We start from the raw sequence: 12,811 nt of genomic DNA, 5'->3' as shown, positions 1-12,811 counted from the left end.
CCAGGTGCCACTGATTGTCTAAAGAAGGGGCCTCAGTTTTATCCCTTCAGTCTGACTCTGAGGCCATTAGTTCAGACTGTTCACCGGCTTCCCTGATTTGGAAAGCTGTCCTTTTGCCCACTGTGCCACAGCTTGCTGTGAGGGTGCCTCTTTCCCAATTCTCCAGTCTCTTTGCTGGTATTTTATTTTAATGAATTTTGGTACAAAGTAAGTTCACTATTTTTCCCTCAAAACAAGACGGCTTTCTAAAATTTTATTTTTATTTTATTTCTTGAGATAAGGTTTCTTCATGGAGCCCTGGCTGTCACTTTGTAGCTCAAGCTGGCCTCAAACTCAGAGAAATGCTTACCTCTGCCTCCCAGGTGCTGGGCTTAACTGGGTGTGCCACCGTGCCCACCCAGCCTTGTTGGGGTTGTAACTGCACACTTTTCACCCTGGGCTTCAGTCTTTTTAAAGTGTTCTCACTCACTGGACCCACTGGGGTAAGACTTCAAGTTTTGTCTTTGTGTCTGGAAACCCCATACATACCTTTAATCTCGTACAGTGGTTATTTCTGTTTGTCGCAAATTCAACTTTTGAGGCAAGGATTATTTTAGAGCCCTCATTTCAGAAGGGAGGAAACTGCCATACTCCAGTGTGGAAAGTTATTCTTTAAAAGCAGAGATCTGATTTAAAAATGAACATAAAAGTTTGTTTACTACAATGCTACTTGTAAGAAATAAGATATAGAAATGATGTGATGCCCAGCATTAGAGGAGAGTAATAGTTGCTACAGGATATCTGATCACATTATGAACCCCAAGATTGTGAACTGGAAAAGCCTTGCTATGCTGAGGCTCAGCCCTAGCACACACCTTTCCCCCAGGGATTTTCTGGTCCTTGTGAACAGGTTGTGGTGAGGCTCTGTCCCAGCATACACCTTTAACCCAAGAGCTTACTGTAAACAAGAGCTAAGTAAAGTCAACTATAGGTCAAGAGGCAGAGCAAGCAACCATTTGAAAGGGAGTGACCATAAGAAAACCGAGGACAGAGAAAAGAGGGTCTCTTAGTTGAAGTGTATGTAAGGCAGCAGGGAGAAAGAGAAGGGATTTTTCCTCCTGGGATGTTTGTGGAGGAAGAATGGCAGCTGGATGCGTTCTCTGCCTCTCTGAGCTAGCAGGCTTTCAGCCCAGCATCTGACTCCTGAGTCTTCATTGGTAAAATCGAATGGCTGGGATTTTTGTTTTTAAAACAACAGATAATACTTCTGTAAAATATGTCTTTGGAATAATCTTTTAGATAACGAGGCTAGAAAAACAATATACATTCTATATAAGAACACATGACTTTATAAACAAAGGAATATTACTGCAAAAGTCATCTTACCTGCAAAGAATTCCTTTTGTGGATTAGTCTGAAATGTTTGCTCTTATGGGTTTTCCAGAAAGAAACTGCTTATTGAGGACCTCTGTACTTGATGTGGATATTATATCCATTCTTTTAGAAAGGATTCTAGGGGCCAGAGAGGTGGCTCAGTATTTATAGTGTTTGCTATATAAGCCTGGGAACCTGAGTTCGAATCCCCAGTATACATTGCAAAAGCCAAGGATGATAGTCTGTGTCTGAACCCAGCACTGGGGGAAAGGAGACGGGCAGGTCAGTGGAAGTTCTCAGGCATTCTTCCTAGCCAAATTGGTGAACTCTAAGGAAGACACAAGCCATTAAATAACCTTTGGTCTGCACACACACACACACACACACACACACAGACCTTTAATTAGTTCCTCTTTGCTATCTCTATGCCTCCCTCCACCTTTTAAAAAAATGATATCCTAGAACCTTTGTTTCATTGCTAATTATATAGAAAAAAGAATAAAAACTGTTAATTTCATGCCTTTGGCTTGCTGTTCTTCAAGGAAGTACATCACTTGGGAGTTAACAGACTGGCTTTGCCTGCTCCTCCTGTTTGCCCAGGACCTTTGCTTTCAGTATATCAGAATCCTTTAATCGAAGCAGCAAGCATTAACAAACACTTACATGGCTGTATGTGAGGCTGAATGTAAAGTAAGCCCGAGGAGGTGCTTTGTCAGAATAAGTGATCCCTTGTCTTTGTTGCTGTAGTGCAGGCATCCTGAATGCCCTGGGCAGCAAAGGCACTTCAGCTTTTATCTTGGAGAGAGGACTCTTTTCATGGCTCACCCTTAGACTCCTTATTAGAGAAGGATCCTCAGCAATCAGAAATGATCAAAGAAACATCTTCAGTGTTTCTGGGCCCTCCCCATCCTTCCCTGATCTCATGAACAAGAAAGAAAAGATAAAATTAGTATTTTCCCATGGAGGATATGTTTGAGTTCATTCTGACTATAGCCCAGAAGCTGCAGATCTGAGAGGTACATTGTTTTGTTCTAAGTCAAACAATTGGCTTAATGGGTTCCATCAGAAATCATTTGTGTAAGATCCTCATTCCTGTTTACTCAAGCCTTTCATCTGGTTACAGGTAGATCTGTGGTTAAGCAGGTATTGTAGTCTCTATTTCTGTCTTGTATTTATGTCACAGAAGCCAACTGTGAGCTGAACTTCAAATAGCAATTAGCATTATGACTGAAGACTTGATGTTCTGTTCAGACTATCAGATTATGATGAAGGTTTTATGATTTGGGTACAAAGGTGGAATTTGAGTAAATCTGTTTAATATTAATTATGCTTGTTGGGCATTATAGACAATTCCTGCTTGAACAAAATATAGAATTGTTGGCTATATAAAAATCCAGAAACCGCTTGTTTGTTTGTTTGTTTTCCAGACAGAGTTTCTCTGTGTAGCTCTGGCTTTCCTGGAACTCACTCTGTAGACCAGACTGGCCTTAAACTCTGCCTGCTTCCACATTACACCTCCCGCCACCCCCAGCACAAGGCTTAAAGGCATGCACCACTACCTCCCATCTGCTCTTCTGATTTTTCCCCTAATGTTTAAAATCTTCTTTATATTTATGCATTGGTTTATGATGCTTATGAGAGTGTGCATGTTTCACAGCATGCATGTGGAGATGAGTTCTCTCTGCTTGCCATGTGGGTTCTCAGACTGGAACTTGAGTTGTCAGGCTTGGTGGCCAGTGTCTTTACCTCCTAAGCCAGTCATTGCTGCCCTCTCCCCTAAAACTGAATGCATCAGAATGAAATGTAGAGTTTATTCTGCTGCTGACTGCTGGCATTGCTGGCATGCTGCCCATTTATGTGGCGATAGACTGAATTGAAGGCCTTGCAGACACACGCACTGTCTAGTGAGCTCCCACCACCACCACCACTCCCATCCCTGCTGCCCTGAGTCTTTAAGATGCCTAGGGAACTTTTTCACCTTAAGTATTCAACAGTCCTGACTGCTCTAGAGACAATTCTTGCCACTAAAACAGAGGGCAGCAGGATCTGGAAGGCAGTGAGAAGCTGGGATGCAATTCTCTGCCAGTTCCCAGCAGACTGTGCTGGCCTGGCCATCTAGACACGTGGGGAAGATGGTAAAACACAAACAGAAGCTGCCTGGCTAACATGCATGATAACTTGATAACTTGTTTGGCTATTTTCAGCTAAGGATGGTTTCTTCAGATAGCTGTCTTTCTTCTGTCTCAGGGTCTTCTCTGCTAAGTCCATCCTGTGGCCCTCCGCCACCTCCTCTGCAAGCAGTCTGCTTCCTCAGTGCCTTAGAAAGGCACATCCATCCATCCATCCATCCATCCATTCACTAACTACTTAAGAGATATTCCTGTCCCCATGGTGGCTGTGGTGTCAGGGACACAGTTAAAAGCAAAAGAAATATGATTTCTTCTGGTGTTTAAAGCATGGTGGCAAGACATGTAAGTCCCACACACAACTCACCACAGTGCCTGGAGTGTAATGGAGGGGCAACCAGCAGAGCAGTTTGGATGGAGTGCGTAAGGCTGGCTTGTTCACTGGGATGTGAATGTCAGCCTGGAACCAGAGAGTTAATCTAGGACCTCAGAGTACAGAACAGACAAGGCTAGCTACATTAAGTATACACCGGGGAACTTTAGTTAATTTTGGTTCTGTATCCAAGTTAACAAGAAGGTATTCTCTTTGAGCTTCTCCTGCATCTTCTAGAAGCACAGTATAGGCTGCTTGGAGTTCTGGTACAAACTTCAGCTTTTCATAGCTTCTTTTAAAAAAAAAATGATGTATTTATTTATTTTATGTGAGTACAGTGTTGCTGTCTTCAGACACACCAGAAGAGGGCATTGGATCCTATTATAGATGGTTATGAACCACCATGTAGTCGCTGGGAATTGAACTCAGGACCTCTAAAAGAGCAATCAGTGTTCTTAACTGCTGAGCCATCTCTCCAGTCCTTTCACGTAGATTCTTTGTCTTAATTTCTTCTTACTCTCTTCACATATGAGTGTCCTTGTGGGCCAGTGTACCCTACCTGGTTTTCAAAATTGCTGCCTAAATATTGTCCTGTCTGGGTTCTTCCCGTGTGCTTCTAACCTGAGGCTTCTTTTAGAGGACGGTTCTCCCTACTCAACAGGTCCATCTATTCAGAGTATGTACTCTTGGGACATGTAAAAAATGTGCCAGAAGTGTTTAGAAAGAACACAGACTCGAATATCATTCCAATCCAAATCCAAATCATGCTTGTTATGTGAGATATTTAGCCCCAGATCTCTCCAAACCTCAGTGTTATTAGCTATAAATTATTGTTCTGTAAAGATTATGGCTAATGTGAACCAAATGGCTGCATAAAATTGGCTGGAGAAAATAAAAAGCCACTTTGAAGGTGAGCTGGAGGAGAACAGGATGGGCTGAAGTCATCATTTGTGAGGCTGGGAAAAGGAGCACGTGGACTCCATCCCGTCCTTACGGCTGCACGACTTCCTAATTGCAGGCAGAAGACAAAGCTGATGTGTTGAATAAGGAGCTCCTCTTTACCAAGCAGAGGTTAGTGGAGACTGAGGAAGAGAAGAGGAAGCAAGAGGAGGAGACCGCCCAGGTAAGGCCAGGCAGGCTTTTCTGCGTGTACAGGCTTTTCTGGCAGGGAGTTGCTTAATATTGTGAATGAATGAATAAACGAATGAATGAGAGAGAGAGAGAGAGAGAGAGAGAGAGAGAGAGAGAGAGAGAGAGAGAGAGAAAGAGAAATGATCCCCCACTCCCCCAATCAAGGGGAATGTTAAGGAGTAATTCTGGCTTTTGAACATCTTTTAGGAGTTTATCTTCACGGAGATGTCTAGCAGGAATGTTGAGCTTTTTCTAGATTTAGTGACTTTGAATTGTGATCCAAGAGCCCTGATGAATCTGGAAATTTTCTGCCATATCTGTAAGATCATGATGTCTTTTGAAGCAGCTATGAGCTGTGGGACTGGAGGCCTACAGTGACCTCTGTCTGACACGGACAGGAGCTGTGGCCTCACTGTAGCTTCACTGAGTCACACTGCAGTGCTGGAGACCACATCTCCTGCTTAGCCCATAACTGACTTCCAGAGGGAGAAGTCCTCAGAAATCATGAGTGAGTTTCCTCCTGAGGAAAATTCAGTAATGCTAAATATAAACTGAATTTATTCTCAAGAATTTCAAACACCTTCATCCAAACAGCCAGAGAAGAGTGTCCGTGAAGTTACACATGGAGAGCTGTGTCATTAGCACCTTCCAAGGTCTATAAAGAAAGTTCTGTGAGTTTTTTCCATTGAAATATGTTAAAAAGGTGATTCTTCATGTCGGCATCTCAAATTATGAATAGGAAGAATTCATCTTTTTTGTTTTTTAAAGAAGATTGTTTTATCTTTATGTGTATGTGTGTGTGTTTATGGGTGTATGTCACGTATATGTGTGTACTCACAGAGGCCAGAGGAGGGTATTGGATCCCTTAAATCTGGAGTTACAGACAGTTGTGAGCCTCCCAACCTGAGTGCTAGGAACTAAACTGAGGTTCTCTACAGAAACATTATGCTTTTAACCGCTGAGCCGTCTCTTCAGCCCTAGTAATTCATCTTTTTATTCTGTGTGTGTTGAAAGACTAACCAGAGCTGGGTTGTTTGCTTACATTCCTGTGTGGCCAACAACCTAACAGAACCCTAGTACCCGCACCTTTCATCACCTAACCTTCCTCTAACCTAGGATTCTAGAGCTGCTGGCAAAACAACAACGTGCTGCAAATGGAATATTTGTTGTTTAGCATTTCACCATGGAAACAAATAGCCTGTGCTGTGTCCCTCTTTTCCTTTTGTCTGTCTCCTTGAACCTCCAGTCCTGCTCAAGATCTCTTGCCTTCCATTCCTTCCTGACCCTAAAGCCTCTTACCCCCTGCAGTAGCAGCAGCCATGGGACTGTACACAGGAAGACCAAGGTATAGCGTTAACAGTGGCACACTTAAAACACAATATCACCTTAGTATTTTGTTGTAGACTTAACAATAATGCCAGCTTCTGAACCGACACTCAGCAGTACATTTATCAAGCATTTGGAAAGTGGAAGCACATTTATTATTGGGCCCCTTGTATGTCCTCCTCTTTATAGAAAAGAAAACCTTTTTCATCTCCGTAAGTGGTAGGCTTTAAACTGTGAAGATCAAGAAAACATGAATGTAGATATTTATGGGAATTGATTAACATTTTGATTGAAGGTCTAGAGAAATGGATCAGCAGATAAGAGCACTTGCTGCTATTACAGAGGACCAGAGTTCCCAGCATCCAAAGGGAGATTTACAACCAGATGCAGCTCTAGGTCTAGGGAATCCAACACCCTCTTCTGACATTTGCTGGCACACATGTGTACATATGCACATACACAAAAATTAAAAATCATAAATACTAAGTTTGACTGGCCTGATTTTTTTTTTTTTTTTAGCTAAAAGAAGTCTTCAGGAAACAGCTAGAAAAGGCAGAATATGAGATAAAAAAGACGACAGCTATCATTGCTGAGTATAAACAGGTAATGTAACACACTGTGGGCTTTTTTTTTTTCTATAAAAGCAATTACTTTTACTTACAGTATTTTGTTTGTTGTTTCCAGACATGATTTCTAGATTTATGGAGACCAGCATCTTACTTACTCTGCTCTGGAGTAGGCAGTAGTTGGACTTGCTGGCTGATCACTTGAGTCACTTAGTCACCAGCACACACTGTTAGTGTTTTTCAGTGTTATGCAACTCCTATGGGATTGGAAACAGTCCCATTGAGAATCTGTTCTAGTAGGTTACTCTGCTAACATTTGCCTCTTTGCAGAGCTTAGAAACGATATTGAATGGGCAGTGGCTAGGGGGGCATGTTTTGATCAGCTCTCATGGTTCCCCCAAGGCTTGCTATGTAGACTTGCCCACTGCAAACCAGTTCTGGCCAAAAATTGTCTGTGAACTTTAGAATGCCTCTTTACTAGAGAGCTGTCTGCACCTGAAGGTGTTCCTAGCTCCATCAGCAGGGTGGTCCTAGAAAGCCTTCACTCCAGTCCTGCTCTGTCTTCATGTCCTTCTTGTTGGTAGCTATACATGGAAAGGACCCCTCATTCTAAGAAGACTTTGAGTAGAATACTTATTTATGTTTTAGGCTTTCAGAATTTACAGTGCTATGTGCTATTTTCTGATCAGAGGATTTCCTTGGAATATCAACATCAATGTATAAAGGATGTTGACATCTCATATGTGCATTTTTATGAAGTGTTTTATGCATATAAGTGAAATGTTTTGTAAAAAATTGGTTACTGCAGAAAAATATAAAACAAACCTCCCTTAATTATTCTAACTAGAGATAAGGATTGTATTGTCTATACATCGTTATATAAACAAATGCTGTATAAATAAATATTTAAAAGGGATAAATTGTGTAATTTCTATTATTTTTTAGGAGGATCTTAGTCTTATTTACATATTAGGAACATCTTTTCATAAAGCTATCTCAGGGCTGAGGCTATAGATCCATCGTAATAAATGTATAAATGTAACACACATAAATATACAAATATTTACATAAACATGCATATACATACACACATATGTACATACATAATACACATATGTACATACATACATGCACACATATGTAATGTGTGTATGTGTGTGTGTGAATATCCCTCCTGTTCATGGAGTGTGTATTCGAAATGAGGTTTCAGAGCTGTCTTCCACTTTTTGTGATAGCATTGTGTTTATTTAATGCTTTCTGATGATGAAGCTTGATTGATACTTCATAGGAATCATAAAATGAATTAGTCTACTTTTCTCCTCTAGAAAGTATTTTTGTTGTGTTTTTTAAAATTAGTTTTGTTTTGTTTTGTTTTGAGGTGCCTGAAACCCTTAATTCTGCCTCAGCTCTTTAGAGCTAGTATTACAAGTGCTTGCTTTCACAACACCCTCTACCTTCTTTTAGAATGGAGAGGGGGTAATTCCTGTACATAGACATAAGGAACTATTGCACAAGATTTCATTACACTATGAACCCGTGATTGTGTTACTTATTGAAAAAAAAAATCTGTTTTTAGTTGTGGTGTGGCTCAGCCCTTAGCATACACCTTTAATTCCAAACAGTGAAGATAAAGTTAGCTTGTAGAAGGAAGCACCCATGTTTGAAAAATGATCTCTAATTGAGTGGCAGACAAAGTGACGAGTCAGCGAAAGATTTGACAGAATAGGCTATGTCCTGCTCTCAGGAGGGAGAGGAAAGGGAAGCTATGAAAAAGAGCAGTCCAGAGAGAGAAAGGACAGTAGGAGGCAGTTTTATAGGGAGAGTTTTAGAGACAATTGAAGAGACACACTTCATGTGAAGACAGGAGAATCCAAAAGATTAGAACAGATTGCTAAAGTTAGTTTGAGACCAAGCAGAGCAATTCATCAAGAGAAACAGGGGGTGCGGGAGGGGAGGTAGATTGACTCAGTCAGCTTGGAGAGGAGTTTGAGCCAGAACAGCCGACTTGAACCAGCCAGTGCCAGAGTTCAGAAAGAGCTAGGAAAGGGTGAGCTTATTCAGCAGTAAAAGTATCAAAGCCTGAAACATTATAAACCTAGATTAGATTGCATGGAGGCTAGAAGCTTCCAGGATAGGCCCTAATTAGACTGAAGCAGTAAGCCTCTGGGACCATTATTTCAGCAGAATAAAAGATACTTTTACAAGGAACCCACTATACATGGGGAATGAAACTATCTCTCTTATGTGCTCCCAGAGCAAGTGCAGGAAACCTTCTAGGAACATGTATGGTTTGACCTGTACTTCAAAGGCTGAGCAGCACCTGGAGTGTGGATTTGGAGGAAAGACAGATGGAAAATGGTGGAAAGAGGGATGGAATGGAGGTAGATTAGTGAACAGAAAGGCATTTCATTTGGCAAGAGATTCAAATACAGAAGTGAGATAAAAATCCCCAGGGGCCCAGGCTGTCCTGGCTAAAGAATTTGTATTGTGTCTGAAACAGGATTTTTTGAGTAGAAGTAGTTGCTGGTGGATGTGCTATTGACACTGTTTAGATGTAGTGAGGAATATGGAGCCAGTGGCAGAGGTCCACAGACAGGAACACAGCTCAGACTAAAAATGAGAAGAAATAGAGTCGAAAGCCAAAATAATAATAGTTAAAATAGAAGAGACATGGGGTTTGTTTTGGGTTGGTTGGTTGGTTGGTTTTGCTAGAAAGGGCAAGACGAAATCTGAGATTTTTGTGGGGTAATTAGATGGAAATCAGCTCAGGGAACATGAAAACTGTGAGCCCTGTAACATGTCATTACATGTAAATACAGTTTAATTGACACATTTTGCTACAGGTGGCCAGTGTATTCCAAGCGCACAGCCACACTAGGCTTTGAACATGGGCTTTGAACTCAGGTCCTTGATGCTTGCTCAGCAGTCCCTACTATGGACTGAACATCTCTGCAGCCCTTAATTTCTTTGCTGTATTAACTACAAGTTTTTTATTTGGGGTGGGGAGGCTAGAGAGAAGGCTCATCAGTTAGAAATCATTTGCCGGAGCTGGAGAGATGGCTCAGCGGTTAAGAGCACTGACTGCTCTTTCAGAGGTCCTGAGTTCAATTCCCAGCAACCACATGGTGGCTCACAACCATCTGTAATGGGTATCTGAAGCCCTCTCCTGGTGTGTCTGAAGACAGTGACAGTGTACCCACATACATGAAATAAATAAATAAATCTTAAAAAAAAAAAAAAGAAAAAGAAATCATTTTCCAGTGCCCACATGGTGGCTCAGACATCTGTAACTCCAGTTCTCTGGGATCCAATGCTTTTTTTTTTTTTTTTTTTTTGAGTTCTGTGAACACCAGGCACACATGTGGCATACACACATACACTCAGGCAAATGTGTACATACATAAATAAATCTAGGTGGGTTATACATGTTATAAGTCCAGTGTATACTTTGAAATTTGACATCTCTTACTTTTCATTCATGTTTCTATTTTGTTTCATATGTTTTAAGATTTATTTTCATTCATTTTTGTAAAAGGAAAAATTTTTTTTAAATATTTATTTATTATATGTATGTACACTGTAGCTGACTTCAGACACTCCAGAAGAGGGCATCATATCTTGTTACGGATGGTTGTTAGCCACCATATGGTTGCTGGGATTTGAACTCAGGACCTTTGGAAGAGCAGTCGGTGCTCTTACCTGCTGAGCCATCTCACCAGCCCCAAAAGGAAAAATTATCATTTCAGACAATAGATTTAAACATTCTATTTTTAAAATATTTTCACCCCAGAAAGCACTTGTTCTCAGTACTTACCAACACCTTATTTCAGAATCAATCATTAAATAGATTTTTATTAAACGTGTGTTTCCTACTGGCCAGGTACTGTTCAGTTCTACACCCTGCACACCTATTGTGTTCATTTGATTACTGTAGCCTAGCACTGTTTATTCATGAAGGAATTGAAGCATTTTATTCACTATGATACTTAAGGAAACTTTTGTGATTGAAAAGAGAGATTCTATGGCCCAGTGGGAATTGTTGCTAGTTTATAATTCCTTGCACTGAATTCATAGTATAATACCCTGTATGAAGTAGTTCTCAATAGAGATTTAATAGGTGGTTCCATGGGGAGGCTCTGAATTCATTATGCTAGCTACAGAAAGCCAGTGACAGCAAGAATCCACTTCTGTGCTGAATGTCTCTCCTGATTAGGTTAGGCTTCACACACGGAGCTTGCAGGCCTTCTGCTCATTTCAGAAATGACTATTGGCAATGCTGCTCCCTTGCAAAAACATCTCCTAGGATCCGACATGCTAGTGTGCTTTGTGAATTGGTAAACAGTTAAGTCACCATTCATTCTGTTTCCTAGTAAAGAAACTCTGCTCTGTCTTTAGATATGTTCTCAGCTAAGTACCAGGCTGGAGAAACAGCAAGCGGCCAGCAAGGAGGAGCTAGACGCAGTAAAGGTAAGACTGGTAATGTAATTTCTTCCTCAGCCCTCCTTGGAGACCCCTCTCCACACTTTGTATAATCCACTCAGACACTAGGGTGAGTCTTAGTCCTCTTTCCTGCCCAGGCGTGTCTTTCCTGACATTTATGCTCCTAGAGATAACATGGACTTCAGAGGCAAGGTAGAGGAAAGGAGAGACTATCTGAGCCCTGAGTCCTGTGTCTTCTTGGGTGGTGGGAACCCACTCAGGAAAGGTCAGCACCTCACATCTGACTGTTCGCCAAATAGACTGGCTTCCATTTAGGTTCTGCAAGATGATCCTGGCAATCTCTTGAACAGCAAGCACTACTGGAAAAACACTTGATTCAGCAAACAATTTTTATTTTCATAATAAAATATAACATAGTAAAATATAAAAGAAAACAAAAACTATCACATTGGAGTTGGACAAGACAAACAGAAGGAAAAGAACCCAAGAGGAAGCATGAGAATTAGAAACCCACTTATTCTCTTACTTATGAATCCCATAAAAACACTGAACTGGAAGCCAGTTTTTAATGTTTTTCGAGAAAAAGTATACCAGCTATTTTTATGCTGCCCCCTGGTGGGTAAAACTCCTTATGTCACTTGTTTATTTCAGAAAAGGGATTGCTTGTTTCTTAGAAATAAGAGAAATGGGAGCAGTGAATATGATCAAAACATACTGTATGGGACTCCTGAAGAACTAATAAAGATAACAGTACACCAAATGAATTGATATTCTCAATAATATCAATATATAATATATTACTTTTTAAAAATTTTGTAAAATTTATTTTTGTATACATTTTTTAAATTTAGAAGTGTTCTATCTGCATGTATACCTAAATGCCAGAAGAGGACATAGATCCCTTTATAGATGGACCTCTGGAAGAGCAGCCAATATTCTTTTTTTTTTTTAAGATGTATTTATTTATTATATGTAAGTATACTGTAACTGCCTTCAGACACTCTAGAAGAGGGTGTCAGATCTTGTTACGGATGGTTATGAGCCACCATGTGGTTGCTGGGATTTGAACTCTGAACCTTCGGAAGAGTGATCGGGTGCTCTTAGCCACTGAGCCATCTCACCAGCCCGCAGCCAATATTCTTAACTGTTGAGCCATCTCACCAGCCCACAATAAATTCTTACAAATACCAATACAGTGTTAGTTTGCCAGATAGCTTTCTTTTCATTTTTTTTAAGATTTATTTATTTATTATATGTAAGTGCACTGTAGCTGTCTTTAGACACACCAGAAGAGGACATCAGATCCTATTATAGATGGTTGTGAGCCACCATATTTGAACTCAGGACCTTTGGAAGAGCAGTCAGTACTCTTAACCACTGAGCCATCTCTCCAGCCCGCCAGATAGCTTTCTATTTGAACATATTCAGGTTCACATATGAGTGTATCCTAGTCAGATTAGCATTTAATGGGATTGAAAATTTAACTTCTCAAAAAA

At 40.7% G+C, this 12,811-nt stretch overlaps 1 protein-coding gene across 3 annotated transcripts in view; it reads left to right on the top strand.

Annotated features, from left to right (window-relative positions):
• Window positions 1-12,811, top strand: part of Rabgap1l (RAB GTPase activating protein 1 like) — a 548,268-nt gene that overhangs the window by 527,266 nt on the left and 8,191 nt on the right. For all 3 annotated transcript variants that reach the window (XM_021197282.2, XM_021197285.2, XM_021197286.2), the window contains 3 exons: window positions 4,871-4,975; window positions 6,829-6,912; window positions 11,271-11,342. In XM_021197282.2, the coding sequence (XP_021052941.1) occupies window positions 4,871-4,975; window positions 6,829-6,912; window positions 11,271-11,342 (261 nt within the window). The remainder of the gene's footprint in view (window positions 1-4,870; window positions 4,976-6,828; window positions 6,913-11,270; window positions 11,343-12,811) is intronic.

Source organism: Mus pahari, chromosome 5, assembly GCF_900095145.1.
Source record: "Mus pahari chromosome 5, PAHARI_EIJ_v1.1, whole genome shotgun sequence".
Classification (NCBI taxonomy): Eukaryota; Metazoa; Chordata; class Mammalia; order Rodentia; family Muridae; genus Mus; species Mus pahari.
This window is presented reverse-complemented; position numbering and strand designations above follow the sequence as displayed.